The following is a 22,038-nucleotide window of genomic DNA, read 5'->3' as shown; positions in this document are numbered from 1 at the left end:
CCGGGATGTGTGCTGCAGGAGACAGACGCAGGCCCGGGGGGGCCAGGGTGACGGCGACCTCCAGCACTCTGCGAGGAGGACCCCGCAAATCCCGTGGGTGCCATGGAGCCAAGAGCCACCACCGAGGAGCCAGGAGGTGACCAGTTTTCAGTTCAGAGCCGGAGGGGCCGCAGCTCCCGCACCCGGGGGGCGAGCGCGTGAAGCCCCAGGACACTGGGAGAGCCGGGGGGGGGGGCACGCCTGGCTGCAGGGCTCCGTCCCCAGCACGCGACAGGCGCCCCGGCCCCCGCAAAAGCAGGTCTTGGGAAGACTGAGCTGACGCAGGGCTCCCGGCACTGCCTGCTGCCGAGGGCATCTGCCCCAGAGACGACGACAGAGCCTGGACCCAGCACGCAGCATATTCACCGGGTCCGGCAACCGTCCGGTTTTGCTAGAAGTGGGTAGAAACAGGAAAATCTAACCCATAACGAGGAGAAAGAGCTGTCAAAAGCAGATCCTGAAAGGCCAGAGATGATGCAATTATCAGACAAGGATTAAAAAACACACCCTTTAAAATATGCTCAAGTATTTAAAGAACAACCAGCATCTATTGAGAACAGAAACGGAAAGAACCAAAGCAGGTGAACTTCTGAGCTGAAAACGTTGTCTTTGCAATAAAAAAGGCATTTGATGGCTTGAGCCACAGACTCGACATCGGTGCCTCGTGGTCTCCTTGGCTCTCCAGATCGCTTTTCCTGTGAGAAGGGCGATCCGTCCACACAGACTTCGGGTCTGGGAGGGTTGTCTGTGCATTTTGGGGGACAAACCCTGCTTGCGTGACTGGAGGACGCCCAGGCAAGCCTGAAAGCTGGGGCTGTGCAAACACAGGACTGGTCGCTCACTTCCCAAGTCTCAGAATTTTATTCACAAGGAGAATCTATGCAGATAGTTCAGTATTCTGACAAAAACATCCAGATAAATATTGTATTTTTTATTATACACAGTTGTAAGTTACACCTTTTCTTAATTCTTCAGATTTTAATGTCTTTTAACTAGTATTGTGGTGAGCTAAGAATTACAGAGAGCAGACATGTAATTAGGAGATCGGACCAGACTTTGTTTAAGATCTTTTAGAATCCCAGGATTTTATAATTTCTGGGGTTTTGAGAATGTAGGGTTTCCCAGTCTCAGAGTGAATTGATGTTATCAGGAAAACAGAAGGGACAATAATTTGAGGGTCTTCAGGTCACTTATTTTGTCTAGAAGGATGGAATTGGTCAATGCTCCGCTGTGCGTGAGAAAAACTGAAATCATAATACATATCTATCTCTGTTTACTAGATTTTTTCATTAAAATCTCCTTTTTAATCTTTCAGTGAATAATCCTATACCTTCCAATTTGAAATCGGAAGCAAAAAAGGCTGCTAAAATTCTGAGAGAATTCACGGAAATAACCTCCAGAAACGGACCTGATAAGATCATTCCTGGTAAATAAAATATGTGCCTCTCGTTTCTCTGGGTTGCGTGCGTTAGTTGCTGGGTGCACTCAGACGGAGGCCCCAGGGGCAGCAGGCCCGCAGAGCACTGCTTTCCTCCTGGTGGTCTGCCGGCTGGGCTCCTGGGGCGCCCACCCTCCCCCACCTTCCCCCACCCTCCTCCCCTGTGGAGCCCCCCTTCCGGCCTCCTCCTAGTTGGGCCCACTTGGGCTTCCCCAAACTCCCCTTCATCGTCCTCGGTTTCTGAGGCCTTGGCAAGCTTATCTTGCAGAATCACTAGCCAATCTCAGAAACCAATTTTAACTTTGGGTTTTCTTTTTTTGAGGTCAGGGAAGACATGAGTCAATCATTCCTAACCCAGCTGTGCACGAGGTTCTTTGGATCATTAAAATAACAGCACCTCTACCAGCACCGCCCCCCCAAACCTGCCCCCTACACCCTAGGAGCAGAGCGGCCTGGCGGGACTGTGGCAGAAGCAGGAGGCCAGAGGCTAGGATGGGCTTTTGGGAACCAGCTGCTCCCAGTTATTCCTACTGTTCCTACGGGTGGTACCGGGAGCAAAGATTCCTACGCAAACTGGCCTGGGGCCTGCTTCAGGCTGCTTTCCCTCTTCATTAATCATGGGCCTGGGAAACGGATCCTGCATCACAAAACGGATTTAACTTCTTTTTTTAAAACTAGTCTAATTTCTTACACCAGATTTTTTTAAAGTTGTTTAGCAGAACTTTAAATGTTAAAAAAGTTTAATTTGCTGTTGTAATAATATTATTATATTTAATATATAATACTATATAAATATTATTATTATTATTATTATTTGGGTCTGGACACTACTACTGCCATCATGAAGACAGGCTCCGAGGAGCCTTGCTACCCCACGTGCAGACTGGACCAGCCGCTGGACATCCCCTGGGTTCTTGTTAAAAACGCAGGACCTCAAGGCACCACTGAGGCCTAAGGGGTCAGAATCTGCATTTTTCACAAGACCTCCAGTGATCTATCCGCACATACCAGTTTTTAAGTACTGTGTTAGGGCCTGAAGAAAATTCAGCCAGAGAAACGGAGTCTTCGGTGGCGATATTCTGGAACAGGAGACAGCAGACATTTCTGACATGTGTCAGCTGTTTCAGCAAACACAGCCTGCTCGCCCAGTTTATGGGCAAATTGTATTTCCCGGCATAGAAACATCTGAGTATGGATTATTTCTCAAGGAATTTGTGCAGTAAAATTCTATCAGGGAATCTGTAATCAGTGCATCTATATTATAAATGAAAAGCTAATTCACAAATTATTTAGGCATTATTGGAATTTTAGTGTCCCTGAATTTGGATGGAAAAAACAAACCTGGCATTGAAAATATGTCCATCTACTTTTGTTTGTCTAAATAGAGGCAGTCCTGACCGTGCGGGCGGAGAGTGGAGAGTGAGTTGTAGGAGAAGATGTTCTGCCAACATGTGGCTGTAGAAATAACCCTCCGTGACAGACAGTAAGGTTCCAGCCTCATACGGTGCACTTGGAGCCTCGCGGAGTCCCGGAGGAAGGCAGGCCCAGCCTCGTTTGCTGTGCGTTGCTGGGCTCTGAGGCTCCACACGTCCACGTGCAGACGTCATGCTTGTGAGCATGTTCTCTCCGAGACGCTGCCGTTGACATTTTGAAGTGGCGTGCATAGTTACACGAGAAACGTCGTGTTTTCCAGAGCCTCCTCAAGAGCATTTCCTTGTATTTGAGTACAGGTCCAATGTGGAATTTCTTGGTGGAATATTTGACCAAGGACAGTACATCAAGCCGTCTCCCCTTGTTATTGGGAGATGCGGTTTTGTGTGGGGGAACCCGGGGGGGGCCGTGTTTGGGGGGCGCGCGTGCTGATAACTCATTCTATGTGATGTAACCAAGTGTGTAATCTCTGTCCTCAGTGCACTGGGACGCACGTGGTACTTGAATACTTGAACGAAAGCTAAAACTCTTCTAAAGTGGTGAATCACTTCGTTTTTCTGTGCTCACATGTAATTTTCGTGTTGGTAAAAGGTGAACCAGCTGTGCGGCTCTGAGACCCAGGTTCTGCCGTGTGCAGGTCACACTTGCTGGCTTTCTCCTTCGTACTTGGTTCCGTATGGATTGCATTTCCTTTAAAACATTAACCTGTTTTTTATGAGTTATATTCTCAATTAATTGAAATCTCCAAATCATTTGTCCTGCTAGTACATGTCAACTAAAAGAATCTCGTCACGTAACCCACCTGTTGCCCGTTGTGGGCATATCTGGGCGTTGGTTCTGTGGGCGTTGGAAAGAGCGCAGGGAAGGACGGAGCGGTAGGGCGATCGGGCCCCCGTGTCACTGGCGAGTTGTCTTTGGCCCACCAGTGCCACTGAGACGGTCCTGAGAAGCCTGGGGTCCTGCCCGTCAGAACTTCTGTGCACCCATCTGCTTAACGCCGTCTGTTCAGGCAAGTCCACTCCAGACGCTCACCTGCCTGATGTCTTTAATTTTGCAGCCCACGTCATCGCTAAAGCGAAGGGCCTTGCCATTTTGTCGGTGATAAAAGCTGGATTTCTAGTAACTGCTAGAGGAGGCAGCGGGGTCGTGCTGGCTCGTCTTCCGGACGGAAGTAAGTTGATTGTCTTCATTTTGGACACCCCTGGCGGGGAGTCTCCTACTGCTGTCACCCTGGAATGTGCACTCTGTACGTCCCGTCCACAAGGCGGGGGCTTCCCGTTCTCGTCTCCTCTTAAAATGCTGGACGACACTTGCAGGCGTAGATCTGCTTTGTCTTACATACGTTTTGTACTTCTTCCATGGAGCAAATACTGAATGTGACCATATCTGCATTTCTGGTGTTGAATATGAATCTTATTTTCAGCTTTGTGGTACAACTTTTCTTTTGTTCTCTGGAAGTTGATAAGAAGATCAGAGCCATCTGGAAACTTTCTGCTATTCCCGTAGGAAACGATAAAACCTGAAAGTTTTGTTTAAAGCCTGTGTTTTAAAGCTGGAAGCACATCAGGACAATACAATTTGGTTTTACTTTCTGGGTGAAATCTAACATTTGGTTTGTCAGAGATGAAATCAAAACATACTTTCCTTAATTCCCAAAGATTTAGCCAGTATTTATAGTAACATTTAAAATATACGCACATGCGTCATAACCCAAAAAATGCTTTTTATACTGATTTAACATTCTCATTTTGCTCATATAATTGAACATATTTCTCTCTTAATAGATTTTTTTAGTGTAGGTAAGTTAATTTTAATCTGGAAGAGAGTGTAGGACAATGACCGTAGATACATCTGGGAGTTTGTGGGGCGTGTGGCCACTGAACCTCGGTGGTCAGGTCCACTGTGTCCTGTGATGTGTCCCCAGAGTAAGTTGGAGTCTCTCCCCGAAGCTGTGGCCCAGCATTTCGTGGTTTAGTCCTTGCCAATGACATGGAAACAACCAAGTTCCCTTCTTCTGGAGCACTGCACACACTTTCCTGAGAGACCTCCGGGTCACACCAGACAAAGTGGAGGCCCACTCAGAGGGTCTTCAGTGTCTGTGAGCTGTTCCCCCTGGGGGTGGACAGGGGCACCATCTGCAGAGGGGGAGGCCTGACAACCTCCGGGGTCTCTCAGAACCTCAGGTGGCCTTTTCTTAAATTTATTTATTTATTTATTTATTTTTATTTATTTGACAGAGAGACCCAGCGAGAGAGGGAACACAAGCAGGGGGAGTGGGAGAGGGAAAGCAGGCCTCCCGCTGGGCAGGGAGCCCGATGCAGGGCTGGATCCCGGGACTCTGGGATCATGACCGGAGCCTAAGGCAGATACTTAACGACTGAGCCACCCAGGTGCCCCACAGGTGGCCCTTTCTACCTCCACTTCCCTCCCCGCCATCCTGAAGGCCAGCTGCTCCGGCTGTAATTGCCCAGATGAAACAGCAGATTCCCCAGATCCTGGCCAGATGGGCAGTCTTCAGACAGGGACGGTTCTTAACATAGGAAATGGAAAACAACTTTGGGATTATATGACACTAATTTCTGTAATCGAAACTCCCCTAAGCCTGGTAGATTAGTTCTGAATATATCCAAGCAATATCCTGTTATCTAGAATACAAAATTACATTTAGGAAGCTAAGAAGCCTTTCAGAAAGTACTTTATCTATACGATCCCACACTCCCCCCATCAAATTAATTTTTTTCCCTAATTCAAGTGGAATTATTGTACTTAGTTTTCAAGTGTAAGGAAATTTATCTTGTTAAAATCTTAATAATCTTGAATTTGTAGGCTATTTCTTGTTCTACTAGGTACAAAAAGACCAGTTTTTGTCCTCAGAGATTTACAATAGAAACAGTTTATTAATGTGTTACCCTTAAAAGTGATTATAATAAACTTCTCTTGACTCCTTTTGCTCTCTTACATCTATGATAAAGTTCTAACTAAAAAATAGAATTATACACCTCAATTATTTTGTAAAACATATAAATATTGAAAGTTGCAATGGTCAAATGCTATATGTGTTTAGTACGTGAGGGTTCCACAGTTGGATATATTACACACGTTTATAAAGATTAAGGGACGTGGATTTGTGAGTCTGTGAGCCTCAATACCTAATACCTTTCAAACATTTTTTTAAAGATTTTTTAATGATTTATTTGACAGAGAGATCACAAGCAGGCAGAGACACAGGCAGAGAGAGAGGGAGAAGCAGGCTCCCCAATGAGCAGAGAGCCTGATGTGATACGGGGCTCGATCCCAGGACCCTGAGATCATGACCTGAGCTGATGGCAGAGACTTAACAGCTGAGCCACCCAGGTGCCCCAGCAATGTCACATTTCTTAAAGTTGTTTTGTCAACATTCTGTACATTGAATTTTGATGAAATAGATAATATCTTGTTCACAAATTTGTCTATGGTAATTGTCATAAAAATATACCTCTAGTTTCATAATTTATGTAGCAGTTGGTAAAGGAACTTTAAAAAGCTGCTTCATACTGCAGGAAACGATGACCCTTTGAACTTCACCCATGGTTTGTTACTTGGTGCTGGGGGTCTGGAGGAGGGTGCTGTCTGTGTGCAACTTCTGAACAGAAACCCACCCGCAGAAATACGTTATTCTAATTCCGACCTTAGCACCTTTCAGTCAAAGCAAACGCAACTTATCCTATTTTTTTTCAGTAGTTTGACTACAGAAGGGTGAATGTAGTAGATGAAAGCTCTTAGAAAGCTTTAAACCTTGGGGCGCCCGGGTGGCTCAGTGGGTCAAGCCTCTTCCTCGGCTCAGGTCATGATCCTGGGGTTCTGGGATCGAGCCCCTCATCGGGCTCTCTGCTCAGCGGGGAGCCTGCTTCCCTTCCTCTCTCTCTCTGCCTGCCTCTCTGCCTACTTGTGATCTCTGTCTCTCTGCTAAATAAGTAAAGTCTTAAAAACAAAAAAAGAAAACTTTAAACCAAACTGTGGTCTTGTACCCTGATTTAATGGTGTCGTTGGCTCTTCCATGCACGTGGATCCCTTCCTTCATTTGTAGACTCGCTCTGTGAAATGCTGCTGTGAATTGATATTGTAATCAGTAAAATACTTTTAACCAGATATATATACGCTTATTAAATAATATTAAAATTGCAGGGAGAAATGCCACAGTCTCATTATTTTTTAAAAGAAACACTGTTCATTCTCACTGTAGCATTTTTCCTTCCCATGTTTGTGTGCCAAGGGGCTTTACAGTTAGAGTAACGTCCGTGTCTCCGTTTTTGTTAGAATGGTCTGCGCCTTCAGCCATTGGGATAGCTGGGCTCGGCGGAGGGTTCGAAGTGGGAATTGAGGTAAGTGTGGAAACACACAATTGCGGTTTTCTCTAAAAGCAGCTGAAACTTACTGCACAGAACTTGCGAGACTACCTCCTGTTCTCATTTCACCACCGACGGAATCCGTATTTCATTTTCCGGAGAGATGCCCTCTTAGGACTGCCCGGTGTCTCCCGTGTTCTTCATGGGGAGTAGAGCTCGGCCCATCCACCCTGTGCTCTGCGCCCACCTTCCGCACATCTCTGGAACGGATATGCCTCACAGGGACCGCACTGTCCTTGACCGCCTGTGGCTTGGGCTCGCAAAGCTGCTGATGTCCGTGGCGGGCTGTAGAGCGGGCCCCGGGCGCACCAGGCTTCACACAGTGTGCGTTCAGGTGCGGTAGCCCCACGGTTGTGCCCCGTCCGGCCTGCAGATTACTTCAAATGCCCACTTTGCATGGTTTCGTTTTGTGACTTGGCTCCTGGTGATGACGGCCTCTCGGGTGGGCTCCCGGCCACAGCACCCTGTTCCCGGGGGCCGTCTGGGGTTAGCACGCCTCCGCCAGCTTCTCCTGCAGGGGGATCGGGCTTGCTCCATTCTTTAACGAAAGGGTTAAATTTAACGGCAGAGCTGGCATCTTACTCAGTGACATCTCATTGCAGACCTCCTAAGAAAGCGGATCCCATTTCCGGGTGTTTTTCTTACACTGTTTACTTGCCAGAAAACTCTTGCCAGTTTTCTTTCAGGGAATCTGTTTGCTTTTCCTCTAAGTTGTGGAAACGAACCTAGAGCCTGGCCCCTCTCCCACCTCTGTGGAGCTTTGACCTGGTTCTCTCATAAGCGACATCACCAAGGAACACAGGGTCATTTTATTCTTCTTCAGAGAGAGCTGAATTGAGGTGACCCAGAAAATTAAAGGGTCATTTTTTTTTTCTTTAACTGACTTTTAGAGTTTTCCCTTAATTATACTGCGATGCCACAGGTGGAGAGGACAGTACCAGTCAGGTATTCACACGGTCAGGGCCAGAGCTGTGCGCTCTCTGCGTGTGTACACACCAAGCACTGTGCAAAACAATTTTATATGTATTACCTGAAAATGCACGTAAGAGATAGCTCACACAATCATGGGAAAAATGACTTAATTTTGCTTAAAAATGCTAGGTAACTCTGTATTATTTGACACTGCAGTCTTTAGAAACTGCCCATATGTGAGATGCAAGTAACAGTTGACAGGACTCACGGTGAAGTATTTCCTGGAGGTCAGTTTGCTGGGGTACTTAGTTCGTGCTGTGGAACTCAACTGTATTTTTTTCATAAAATGATCCAAATTAAGCATTTTTTAAAGAATCTACTTGTTTGGGATCTCTATTAGGTCTTTTCAAGCGTGGTCTCTTTTGGTGGTATCTTCTGTAGGTCCCATGAAAAACTGATTTGAAAACATTAGAAACATTAAAGAACTATATGAACTAAGTAATCTTTGAAACACCAGTTTGTTTGGCCTTTCATGTTTTATTGAGTTGTGGTGAACACGCCAGGCTTTACAGAGGATTTCGGCTAACCCTTTAAACAACCGTACGCGTGTGTCTCTGCACGTGCCTGCGTGTATGCAGAGTCTACATACCGATGTGGCTCCTGTTATCATACCCACCTTAAAACAGAGAAACGAGCTAAGGTTTCAAGATGCTCAATTGTTTGCCTAAGATCCCATGATGTGCAAGAGGCAGAAGTAGAATTCACACCCAAAGAGCTCGATTTTTAGCCCAAATTCTTAGCCTCAGTCAGTATGCCTTTCCTTTTCTAGGGTGTGTGTGACACACACCCTCGGTCTTCAGAGGGGTAAGTGAGTGTGCGCAGGAAAAGGTGAGAGATGCAGAGTGGTCAGAATGCCGCCGGTCACCCAGCTCTCGAGGAGGGGGCCGGACCGGGCTTGGGCCTCCAGCCCCGAGGGCTCTCCACGCTTCTGGGCTCGCACTGGGCTGTGTGCAGCGGCGGGGAGTACCTCCTCCATGCTGGCTTGTCTGGGGCATTATTCCCACATTCTGACTTTTGCTTTTACTTAGAGAATTAAGTCAGTAGGGGCATGAACTAATAGTTAACTAGCTTCCTTCTGTTATTCTGAATTTCTGCCCCTAAAAGAAAGTGGACGACATGCTCTTTATCAGTGTAGACACGTGACCTTGCCAGGGACTTCAGTGTGGAAATGTCACTGAGGACCCTGGATCTTATGCCCGGAGTCCTAGCTGGTTGCCTTTCTTGGCATGTGTAGTCGAAGGGAGTACTTGTAATCTTCCTGACGACCTCTGTCGGATCTCTTCCGGCTCTCACCGTGACAGTCCAGTCACCTCACTAGACCTCTGTCACTGCCTACATCACAAGCCTGCCAAGAGGACCGGGAGTGTGCACGGAGCCCCTCAGTATGTGTTTGGTGCATAGTGAATGCTCAGCGGTGTTTGCTGTGCTAACCCGTGGAAAGAGCCGTGGCTTACGTCCTCTGCTCAAAATGAAAATGATTCTTCCCTCTTTTTCTTTCACTGTCTACACTGAAATTCTTGCTACATCATATGGTATATATTTTGAGTTTTAATCAGCATATATTTTAAATGACATTTGTACATAATTATTTTTAAAGAAATGGGTCTCTTCATTTTCAGGTATCAGATTTGGTAATAATTTTGAATTATGACAGAGCAGTAGAAGCTTTTGCAAAAGGTGGTAACCTGACCCTTGGAGGGAATTTTACTGTGGCAGTTGGGCCCCTGGGAAGGTGAGTACCATAAAGTACTTTCTGGACAGCTGTTGGATAGTAATGGTTTAAAGATTATACATGGTTTTGCCCTAAGAGGAAGCTTCAATTGAAACGAAACTGGTTTATGGTTTATATATGTCCCGGAGGGTTTGAGGTTGTTTGGAAATAAGAAATTTGTAAAGCACAGCCAGTGTGATAAAATGAGAAAATCTGAAACTGGAACAAACAAAAAAAATGTAGGCCATTATATCTACTGGGATGGAACATAAAATTTACCTTTAAGCTCTGAAGGAGCCAAGTCCAATTTAATTAACTGATAAAAGGCAGCATTGATCAAGAAAGAAAAAAAACTTTCTTCAGACTGAATTATGGAAAATTGGAAATAGAAGCTTTTCACTAGAGTGATGTGTATATTCCATAGAGAGCATTTTACCCCCCTGTTAATGGAGTTTTCTGGAGTACTTAGTTACAAGTAAACACAACTAAGTAGTGTACAACTATTGTGGGGTCATTCAAGCAATGTAGAAATGCTGAAAACTCAGACCATGCAGTTTTCTAGAAAGTTTTCTAAATTCCATGAAAATACTCAGTGTAAGAAGAACCCACAGTCCTTAGTACTCTTAAAAGGTACATTCCTGTTTCAAGAAAGGGAGACAAAGTCGGAAAGTATCCGCTTTCTGTGTGTTCGGTACAACGCAGTCCTCCGAATCAGCACACCCTTTTATAATGGTTTTACATAATGTGTCCTTCCCCATGCCCTGTCCTTGCTCTAGCCCACGCTGAGCACGACTAGCCCAGGAGAGCAGGAAGGAAAACAGAAAGGCACGTGAAGGAAGGACAGGACAAGATCTCTCTGAGCGAAGTGACCTGCAGTGCATGCCGCGCACGTCGTCATCTTAGGGCCCGGCCCGCCGGATTCCAGGACGCAAAACCTTCTCTTTTGCAGGAATTTAGAAGGAAACGTTGCCCTGAGAAGCTCTGCCGCTGTCTTTACGTACTGCAAATCAAGAGGACTCTTTGCTGGCGTATCTTTAGAGGGCAGTTGTTTGATTGAAAGGAAAGACACCAATCGGAAGTAAGTGCGGGCCAAGTAATTCTCACCGATTTCAGGAAAGCCGGATGAGAAAAGTGACCCCTCAGAGGTCCGTGTAGTGGTTCCGAGTTTACAGAGTAACCTTGTGTATTCGTTTCTAACACAGCATGCAACTCGAACTGTGTATTTATTTAAAGATTCAATATGAAGTAACATGTACTTAAGAAAATGTAGAAAATACAAAAATTATTTTTAAAAAAGCCATTCTACTTCTTTAAGAGTAACATGATTCACTTTTTGCTTTATTGCCTTACAGTGTTTTTCAGAGCATACATTCCACTTGTTTGGCCACATACGATTCTAATTACAACAGAGCCAATTGCGAGTCCTTTTCTTTTCCCACTTAGCAGTAGACGAATCTTCAATATAAGTTAATGGCTCCATAATACTCATTAGTTGGCTCTATCATGAAGTATGTTTTATACACCTTGTAGCTCAGTCAAATATTCCGAATACGAGAGGCTGTTATGACACTTTGCCTTTGTCTTTCTTCCATGAAACTGAGACAGATTTTATTTTTACAAGGGGAGAGCGAGCCTGTGGCGGGTACTGAGGGGGGCGCGCACTGCGTGGAGCCCCGGGGCTGGTGCCTGAACAGTGACTCTTGCAACCCTGAAAAGAAATTTAAAAAGGGGGGATTTAGAAACACTCGAACAGGTGAAGAACTTGTACTTTAAACTGGCATCTGGCTAGTTTTCCCCGAAAATGGGAGTCCGGCTGCCCAGAAAGAGAGAAGAGGCGGACAGACCGAGTAACTTCTCCAGAGCCTGTCAGAGTCGGGGCCGGAGCCCGGGGGGCGCCGAGCCGTGGCCACAGCCAGCCCCGGTCGGAAGCCTGCGCGGAGGCCACCGGCCGTCCCTCGCGAGCTCCCCAGCGCCCGGTGCGTCCGTCCGTCCGTCGGTCCGTCCGTGCGGGCCGTCCGTGCGGGCCACGGCAGCGGGGAAGTCGGAGGAACAGGAAAGCCGGGGGGTTGCGGGGCCGGGGGATGTTTTCCTTCTGGTCGTAGTAACCGCAGAAGCCAGGAGGAGGAATGCTTTTAGAGACTGGATTCTAGGCCTTGGGGAGAATTTCTCACGGAAGTTCCCATAAATCCTGAACAAACTAAAGCAAATCTACGTTTACTCAGCCGAGTTTTGACCCCGGGAACGTGGTGGATCACGGAGCCGTCGTCGCTGCTACGTATTACAAAGCTCCGCTTCCGCAAGGAAACTTAAAGATAAAAATCTGTACGAAGTTTGCGCTTCTAGGTGTGTCGGCTTCAGTGGGGGACCTTTGCACACGCGTGTGTCCGTGTGCACGTGCCCGTGATCGGCGACGCGCGCCCGAGGATTTCCGGGACGGGCTCTGAGGGGAGCGCGGGGGCGCGCGGGGGTGGGACGAGGTCGCGGGAAGCGCGAGCAGCGCAGGCGGGCCTTCGCGCAGGCGCGGTCCGACCTGGACGCGAGAGATGCCCCGGGTCCCTAAGCGCCGCCTCCGACCCTTTCCACCAGGTTTTACTGTCGAGACGTCCGAGCCTACGACGTTCTCTTCGGAGAAACGCCGCGGCCGGCGCAAGCGGGCGACCTCTATGAGATCCTGGATTCCTTCACCGCGAAGTACGAGCGCGACGGACAACGAGCCAACGCCAGGAGAGCCGCGCGCGAGCGGAGGCGGCCCGTGGTGCGTGTCCCCGCGGTCCCGTGTCCCTGTGGTCCCGTGTCCCTGTGGTCCCGTGTCCCTGTGGTCCCGTGTCCCCGCGGTCCCGGGACGTGGCTCCGTAGCGCGGGCCGCCCCGGATCTCAGCCCCCCGGAACCCCCGCCTTCCCTCTCACGTCCACTCACAGGACGTCCTCGTGGAAACGTCGAACTCGTAACCCGCTTCCGGCCGCTCGTCTCCCACAGCCGTCGGCCCCCGGCGTGCGGCTGCGAGCGGGAGACAGCGGCGCCCACGACGGCAGCGCTGAGGCCGCGGCGGGCAGGGGCTTGGGGCGGACCCCGTGGTGCAGCGTGACCGCGGACGCGCGGAGCCTCCGTTGTCCCCGCCCCTCCCCCCCGGACCGTGGCTGAGGCGCCCGGATGAGGCGCGCTTCCGCGACGAGCGACGGGCGGGTCACCCGGCAGCCCCCTCGCGTGGCCCCTGGTCCACCCGAGTGTGGCCCGAGGGGGGCGCGAGCCCACGAGGGCGCTATTCCCCGCAGGCGTCCCGGGTTATTCCGCCGTCAGATGCGCCGACGTGAAGAAGTCCTTGAACGATTTTTCTTTCTGCTGCTCGCAGGCCAAAGACTTCCGTCCCGAGCCGCCGCCGGGACCGCAGCCGCCCCCCGCACGAGGCCCGCGGCTCGCCGGCTCCCAGAGTAAGTCCTCTGCTGCGACCCAGACGCGGTATGGAATGTGGCGGTTCCCGAGTCGAGCTCCGCCGTCGGACTTTGGGTCCGAGACGGACGGCGCTGAAGAGAGAAGGGAAGGCGCGGCCTCTTCGCCGTCCGGGACCCGTTCTCGATGCCGGAAGCGTCTGGTCTGCAGAATCTGCTTCCTCCAGGCACGAGGAGCTTCGTGGGAAGCGGCTTCTCCCAGAGGCCGTCACCCCGCGGGCGGGACGCGCCCGGGTCGGAAGCAGCTGGTTCCGGGGTGCGCGCGCGTGCGCCTTCGGAGCGTTGTGCGTGTCCTCGGGAGCTCAGGTGCCCACGCGGCTTCCGCGTAGAGCGGACTTGCGGGACGCCGGGGTTCGGCCTCCGCGTCTCGTCCCTCGCACGTCCGTGGCACGGTCACGCCCGGGATCCCGCGTCCCCGGCGCAGAGGGTCGCCGTGCGTGTGGCCGCCGCCGAGGGGGGCGCCGCTTCCCGCCGCCGTCCGCTCCCGCTCGCGAGCCTTGGAGCGCGGAGGCCGGGCCCGACTCCGGCCGGCCCCGAACGACCGTCCGGCCAGCCGCGGGGAGACCCGTGCGCAGACGCGCCTGCCCTCGCCGGGGGGACCGGAAGGTCCGGGAGGAGGCGCCGAAGGACCGGAGCCCCCCGCGGCCGGGAGACGCTCCCTCCTCCGGCGCCGCGTCCCGCCCCTTCACGGGGCTCTGGCGAGGCCGCTCCCTTGCCCGAAGGGAGCCCCGGCGGTGCCCGGGACCAGCGGTTCTTCCTCCCGCCCGTCACCCCGCCCCTCCTCGCCCCTCCTCTCGGCGGCCTGTTTCCCACTCGGGGTGACTCGGTCACGCGGCCCCGCGTCCACGTCTGTGCCAACTCCGGGCGACCGCGCGAGGCCTGTAAGCTCGTCGTGTCCCCGAAGGCCGGGCCCGGACGCCGGACGCCGCGCTCCCGCCGCAGCGCGGGCTCCACACGCTCCGCGGCCCGCGGGGACGAGGCCGGCGCGTCCTCTTCTTACTGCGACGCCTGACCCCGGAGGAGAGACGGGCGCCCGGCTTCGTGACGGAGCCGGAACGGGCCCCGGAGCGGCCGTCTGCGGGGTTAGGGTCACGTTGAACCGCGTTAGCGCGCGAACACGGGCCGTTAGAAAATTAGTTTGACTTGAGCAAACGGGGATGTCGGAAAATCACTGCCTTGGGGGCGCCACACTTTTAAAAAACGCGGGTCGTTTGTGTCGTGCGTGTTCCCGCGACCGGGTCGCGCCAAGGTCGAGAGCGTGGTCGCGGCGTGTCTAACCCTCGGGATAGCAGGGGGCTCGCCTCTGCCTGAGGGCGGGGCGCTTCCGGTTTCCTCGGGCCTCGGGATTGAAAGTGTGCTCAAGGACTGATTCTTCGGGGTGGGAAGTCCTGCTTTTACGGACCATACGCTGCTGCGTCTTCTCAGTGCCGCCCCCGTTTTTTCCCTGTTTTGCAGGTCACGGAAACCAGTGCAAGCTCTACCCTGAGCTCCCCGGCTTCCAGCACAGAGTCGGTAAATACGCGTCAGACGTGACTCCCACGCGCCTTCCGGCCACAGGCTGACCAAGGGGCGGTTTGTAAAGCTCTGGACGGTCGCGCCTCCGGTCACGTGGCTCCTCCTGCGTGGGAGAAGCAGCCCCTGTTTGGAAAACGCTTTGGCTCTCCTGGTTGCACTCGTCCGCGATAAGGAGGGCGACGCGAGCCGTACGGGGCACATGGGCAGGTCCTGCGGGGGGAGGGGCTGGCACCCCGGCTTGGGAGGAGCCCCTCGGACTCGCAGGGGCCCGCCCGAGGACAAACCGCAGGATCTTTTACGATCTTGTCACCATAGAATGACAAGGTTTGTTCATTGTGAATGACAGCTTCATCATCATCACGCCTGTCTGGGTTTTAGCCCCGTGAATATTTTTCTATATTTTTCTATATTTTAAGGATTTTTTTTTCCATGTTCAGATATTTTGCCGTTATTGGCAACTACATAAAACTTACTAGGACTTGCTGTCTTACTTCAGTATTCTTAACAAAACGTTCCTGGGGGAATTCAGCAATTATTTAGAAATGTGAATGCGACACAAAATGAGGGCAAAGGTGAACCAGTTGTCGCATAGCCCGTTTATTTTCTCCCGTCACCTTTTGTCACTGGAGTCACAGAACCCCATACTCCTGGGAAAGTAAACTACGGGGCATCACTGCTTTCATGGAAACGGACCTCAAGGTAGCTACGTACACATTTTGGTTTTAATTTGTAAAGATATTTCAAAAATGTCTGGTAAGCACAGTTCCTTCCACGGAAGTGACGCTTTCCTGGTTCAGTCGCTTCTGACTTCCCACTTGCTTCCATCCTGGCTCCCGCCGGGCGGTGTCCGGGAAAACTGCGTTCGCCCTGCGTCGGAGGGGCCACCGCGGGGATTGACAGTCTGAGCACACTGGGCTCCCGCACAGCGGGAAAACACTAACAGGCTTTTAAAATGTAGTTTGCTCTCTTGAATGTGATTTGCGGCCGGCTGGAGACTACTGACCTTGCCAGTAATTTGACCGTCGGACACACACCCTTCAGAAGCAAGAGGGGCGAACGTGTAAATGCTTATACCCAAGTAGCATGCACGTCTAGAACTTTATGTCCCGGTCGTTCAGGAGACTCTGCTGGAATTAGACCTACACTTAGATAGCTTGCAGTTAAAGCGGTTCTTAAATTTGAGGTCAACAGACAAGCTGAGTTGCTGAGGGAGATGGGGCCAGCAGGGACACTGAAGGACAAGGGACAGCAGAAGTAGAGGTGACACCCTTCCCACAGGGTTCTCTAAGGGCCTGTACCTGCAGGCTGGGTGCCTCGGGAATGTTAGAAACACCCCTCAAAGGCACTGAGGGCGGTGTGAAGTTAGAATGAGCAAACCCTGAGTGGGCTCTGGAAACCGGCTCGGACGTTGAGCACTGGCCATGCGACCACAGACAGTTCTTGGCCGGTCAGGTTTTGTTTATATTTTTGAGTATAGGGTGAATTAATTTGTACAAACAGTGGATACTAGGATAACTTTCTCCAAATATAAGGGACGTTGAAGAAAAAAAATGGAAAGGAAGATTTAAAGTCTATTTTTAAAATAAAACTTACTTTGCATGATTGTGGGGTTTTTTTGTTTTTTGGGTTTTTTGTTTTGTTTTAAAGTGGCTGTCAAACCAGTTCAGTTCTTAGCAAGTTCAGTTCTTACATCCTGGCCAAGCACTGCTGCAGAGAAAAAGCACAGGGCACAGGCCTGAGCCTCCAGTTAAACACGACCTACCAGGACGTCCAGGCTGCCGCAGGCTTGCTCTCTGCTTGACCCATACACGCTGACCAGCTGCACTTCTGCATGGCTGTTGGGGAAAGCAGTGATTCTCCTAACTGCGTGTACTTTTGTTCTACCCTTTGGAAGCTCCAGCTGTCTGGTGCTTGGGTGTCTCAGCGAGACAGCCTTGCAAGTGCACAGCCTGATTTACTGTACCTTGTCCCCGTGCCCTCCTGTGTCAGTCTTCACCATCCACCCCCCATTCACCCTGTTTTCAGTGACAGTCTGGACACATCCACCACGGGAGCCATCCTGTGCTGCAGGGTGCCTTGGGCTGAGTCAGTCTGTGCCGATAGGACGCCTGCCCCAGTGGCGACAAGCACAAATGCCCCAGATGTTACCACCTGAGAGTGGCTGGTTCTGGTGGACTCACCTTGTGGCCTTATCTGCCTCAGTCCCCAGGGACTGTCATCCTCTTCCAGAGGATGTGGTCCCCACAGTGACAGACCCCCACCCCCGACCTGGAAACTCAGGTCAGTCACGCAGCTCACTGCTGTAGTAAATGTACCCGAAACCGAGGGTGTGTCTGTGCTCTTACTTCCGCTTGCCTTGAGACGCCCTCCCGAAGGCTGGGATTCCTTTCCTGAACCGTGTCGGGGCCAGAGACGCTGCTTACATATGACTACATGACGCAGAGCACAGAGGAAGCATCAGGGAGGGACGCAGTGAGACCCAGTAGACGTGGCCTCTCTAATTAGAAGCCTCAGGGCAGCTGCCTGTCCCTGGGGCCTGTGATCTGTTTCCTGTTGTGGGCCTGACCTGGGAGAGAAGAGTAACCTGTGTTTGAATTCAAGTTGGATATGATGAGGAAAATGGCTAATTGCTTCAAAGAGCCTCCATGATTGTGGGTTTTTCTTTCTGTCCATATTTCTTTCTGTCTTTTCTTTTTTTTTAATTTATTTGACAGAGAGATCACAAGGAGGCAGAGAGGCAGAGAGAGGGGGAAGCAAGCTCCCCCCTGAGCAGGGAGCCCAATGTGGGGCTTGATCCCAGGACCCTGAGATCATGACCTGAGCTGAAGGCAGAGGCTTTACCCACGGAGCCACCCAGGCACCCAAGCCTCCGTATTTCTTGAGCACAGGAATAGGAAACTAGAAGGCCTGTATCACTCAGAAGGGAAGGCATCAGTGAATGCCAGATATTTTCATCAGCAGTGGGGCCGGTTTCCGTGGTCCCTGGGGGGCTTTCCCTTTCTGGAAGGTCTTACCCCCCTCCTGGAAGAAAAAGGCCCACTTTTTTTTTTTTTTTAATCTATTTTGTGGGCATTAAACTTTTCCTTATGGGAAATATCCCGAATATTTACAGCAAAGGAGAACTTTAAGTCATTTTGCCGGAAGAAACAGCAGTAGAGCCTGTCCTGCGGGGCCTGAGGGCTGCGGCCTCCAGGGCCTTCATTCGGGCTGGGCTCCCCGCCTCGTGCTCTTGTGTGTGGATTTTCCCCGAAACGGCTTCAGCTTCTGAGTCTTCCTGGGCTCACCCCTGGCTGCCTGTCTTGCCCGTACTCCCCCCTCGCTCCACCAGCCACGATCCCCTCCCCCTCTGCCTCATCTCTGCTCAGAGTTTGGGTGGGGGAAGCCCCATGGTGCCGCCGCCTTCCCTCGAAACGGCTCGCTCTGCCCTCGCACCGTGTTCCCATCAGCACTTTGTCCTTCGTCCATCTGGAAAGTGCAGCTCAGAGGCAGCCTGCATCTGTCACCGTTGCCCTCGTCCCTTCAGAGGTCTTAACATTGTGCGACACGTGTGGCTGCTGAGATGGCGATGACTTCCAGAACATTCCCTGATGCTCACTGGGGCTCCTCCGGGTTGTGCTTTGTGTCGTCCGAGAGTCTGGAGACGGGAGAGGAGGAGTTTCTTGAGGGTGTCCATTACCTGGGGTTGAAGAGGTTGAGGTTCGTGTGTGGGTGGTGAGTAAACTGATGAGAAGATGCTGTTCAGAGCGACGTTCCCTCTCACGGCAGCTTGCATTCCTCTGGTTGAACGACGGAGAGGCCTGTCGTGAGGACTGGCTCGGTGTCCCTCTGCGCTTGTCACACGCAGAGGAGCGGGGGCTCGTTAGGGTGTGTTGGCTGTGCCTGCGCGGTCTCGGTGATACCCAGGCTGCGTCGGGATTCTTCTTTTCGGTGACACACGTTTGCCCTTCTTCCTTAAAAGGGACAGACTGCAAGTACACCTGGTATAAACCACAGACACAGAGCATGTCTGTGGTAGAAAAGATAACGACCCCCGGAGTCTCTGTGATGTGACCCTGGGTTGCTGCTGGGGGGTTTCCGCAGGACTCGGACAACCCGGGGCCCCGCTCTCACGGGAAGGACTGTCGCACGGCGAATCTCGCTCAGCGCGCTGTAATTCAAGTCTTGACTTATTTCTTACCAACAAGCCAAATGTGGTTTATCTTTTATTATTATAGTATTATCGGGTTACATAAGTAACTGAGTTTCAGAATTCGGTTATTTATGTTTTCAGTGTGCCTCTACTAAGACGCATTTAACAACCATCGAATTGCCTAAAATGCGCACAAGCATGAATGAACAGAAAGTATCTGTTTCTCTGTATTTCTTTTGCTGGTGCACAGTTCGTAAAGTTACTGTTTTTTACTCATAATAACTCCTCAGTTCTCAAAGTATTTTCTTCCTAACACAATACAAAAAATTTTACACATTATGTTGAAACTCTTATTAAGGGGCACCTGGGTGGCTCAGTGGGTTAAGCCTCTACCATCGGCTCAGGTCCTGATCTCAGGGTCCTGGGATCGAGTCCCGCATCGGGCTCTCGGCTTGGCAGGGAGCTTGCTCCCCACCCCAACCCCGCCTGCTGCTCTGCCTACTTATGATCTCTGTCTGTCAAATAAATAAAATCCTAAAAAAGAGAGAGAGAGAAACTCTGATTAAGCATATGCAGACCTTCTTCTTGCGCTGGTTTGAGTTTTGTCTCTGTTCCGACAGTGTAGAGCGAGCAGCCGTGAAGCCTGTGGGGAAAGCGTTCCTGAACCGGCAAAGTGTCTCGGAGCCGGAGCCCTCAAAGCCAACGGCTCCTGAGCGCGGTTCCTGTTCTGTTCTCCTTAACATTTTGTTTTATTTTTCAGCACGATATGTGTTCTCTTCAATCCCTGTCCTACCCACTGCCCCTCTGGTAACCGTATTTCTCTAGAGTTTAGAGTCTGGGTCTGTTCCTCGGTTTCTGTGTGTTTCTCTCTTTTTTCTTCCTTTGCACATTTGTTTTGTTTCTTAAATTCCACATACGAGTGAGCTCATAGGATATTTGTCTTTCTCTGACTGACTTATTTCCCTTAGCGTAATAACGTCTACTTCCATCCTGGAGCATGGTTTTTCAATTAAATCCTGTATGATACAATCATGACCATAAATGTGTTTTTCTCTAACAGCTACAGTTCATGGAAGCCACAATGACCATTCGATTAAAAGGGGGAAAATGTAAATACAGTTAACCTTTGAACAATGTGGGGCGTGGCATTTGGGGGCACCAAACCCCAAGCAGCTGAAAATCCACATATCACTTGATTCTATGTCCTGGCTCCTGGGATCGAGTCCCCCTTGGGACTCCCTGCTCTGCGGGAAGTCTGCTTCTCCTTCTCCCTCTGCCTCTGCCAGTGCTCTCTTGTGCTGTCAAGTCAATAAATTAATTTTTAAAAAAAAGGAAAGAAGGAGAAAATACATTTATATTTTCATACTGTTAATCACAAAAAAATTCCATGTGTAAGCGCACACCTGTGTTCAAGGGTTAGCTTGTGGTATCTTGGAGATCATTCAGAAGTCCAACAATTACAACCACGAATATTTGCTAAATGCATAGTCAAGTATATAAAAATATGCAGTTTGACTTGCGTGGATTTAGGAAGCATTATTACCAAACACTTGCTCTTTTTGAAGAAGAAAAACACGAGTTTAATAATAGGATGAAAATCTCACAGACCCCACGTGCGAAGGCATTAGAGTATCAAGTACGGAAGTTACTTTACGTCTTAGCTCCACACCCTTCCCAGGCTTTCCCATCAGACATGTGCGTAGTCTAAGTACCTCTGCTTGTTTGTTTCAGGCTATCTGGACGAGCCCGTGGAAGTGACGGCGTTGTATTCTTTCGAGGGACAACAGCCTGGGGACTTGAATTTTCAAGCGGGAGACAGAATCACGGTTATATCAAAAACAGACTCACAGTTCGATTGGTGGGAGGGAAAGCTTCGAGGTCAAACTGGCATTTTTCCAGCCAACTATGTTGCCATGAATTAAAGTTTATATTATTTTCTTCTTTGAGAATTATAAAACATTTATTTCTCCACGGACAGGATTTACTCTGCAGTTAGACAGTGTTTAATATAAGTTTTAAAATACTGCTCTTTTTCTGAAACTTTTATCAAATATTTAAAAGATTTTTTCTCTCTCTATAAATGGTTAACTTACATACGTTTAAATACTTCATACGAATTTTATCACACATCCTATTTAATAGTTAATATACTCCAATTCATGTGGTCACAGTCCTTCTGTGATCCTTTTCAAGCATTGCTAAGCCCGCAAGTGGCTCTGTATGTGGTGATTGCTTATTCTAATTGAGGGTCTTAGGGGCAGGCTGTGAATACCGACTCATGTATTTCTATTTGCAAAGTGCCTAGAGAAGAAGGAATCTGCTTAAGGAAGGTATTTAGTAATCCTAGTTGTAGGTGCAAGCTAGAGTGTGAATCCTTAAAGATGATCTTTATTTCCTAAAAACCACCTCTATGTGGGTTGGTAGCAGAGACAGGCTGTTGCGAATTTCAGCTGCTCTGCATTGGACAAAGGTGACATTGACTTCTCTTCTGCATGAGGTTATGTTTGTTCATTTCTAGTAGGAGAATCAACTTATGTTGACATGGCCTAGTTGTGCCTAAATAAATGTTCTTTAAATGATAAGTTAATGTCTTGTTTTTCGTACTTTCTCTGCGTAAAGTAAGGGGTCCTGTGGTTGGCCTGAAGGTTAAAACCCAGCACGGTGATTGGTTGCCTGACTTGTTTTCTTTTTGGGTTTACGAATACATGCTTAACAAATACACTGGTATTTATTTAATAGTAGTAGCAGTAGCAGTAGTAGTATTTAAAGACCACAGTGTGATGGTTTGATGGACAGATGCACTGCGGAGGGTCCCACCGAGTTAATTAACCCATCATCATTTCAAATATTTTATGTATTTATTTATTTTTTGGTGAGAACAGTGATGTTCTCCTCTCTCAGCGGAGCTCAGTTCAATATTACCGAACTTAGTCACCATGCGGGACACTCGACCTGGAACTTGTTCTTCTTA

At 49.8% G+C, this 22,038-nt stretch overlaps 1 protein-coding gene across 2 annotated transcripts in view; it reads left to right on the top strand.

Moving 5' to 3' along the window:
• SH3YL1 (SH3 and SYLF domain containing 1) overlaps positions 1–21,649 on the top strand; it is a 34,286-nt gene extending 12,637 nt beyond the window's left edge. The window contains exons 1-10 of one of the 2 annotated variants that reach the window (XM_044262139.1): positions 382–620; positions 1,355–1,465; positions 3,966–4,079; positions 7,205–7,269; positions 9,885–9,997; positions 10,926–11,054; positions 12,563–12,731; positions 13,327–13,405; positions 14,879–14,935; positions 20,799–21,649. In XM_044262139.1, the coding sequence (XP_044118074.1) occupies positions 557–620; positions 1,355–1,465; positions 3,966–4,079; positions 7,205–7,269; positions 9,885–9,997; positions 10,926–11,054; positions 12,563–12,731; positions 13,327–13,405; positions 14,879–14,935; positions 20,799–20,989 (1,092 nt within the window). In that variant the 5' untranslated portion in view covers positions 382–556 and the 3' untranslated portion in view covers positions 20,990–21,649. Of the gene's footprint in view, positions 1–381; positions 621–1,354; positions 1,466–3,965; positions 4,080–7,204; positions 7,270–9,884; positions 9,998–10,925; positions 11,055–12,562; positions 12,732–13,326; positions 13,406–14,878; positions 14,936–20,798 lie in introns of those variants that run through there. The other variant, XM_044262140.1, reaches the window with a different exon arrangement.
• Positions 21,650–22,038: the final 389 nt, after the last annotated feature.

Source organism: Neovison vison, chromosome 8 (assembly GCF_020171115.1).
Source record: "Neovison vison isolate M4711 chromosome 8, ASM_NN_V1, whole genome shotgun sequence".
Classification (NCBI taxonomy): Eukaryota; Metazoa; Chordata; class Mammalia; order Carnivora; family Mustelidae; genus Neogale; species Neogale vison.
This window is presented reverse-complemented; position numbering and strand designations above follow the sequence as displayed.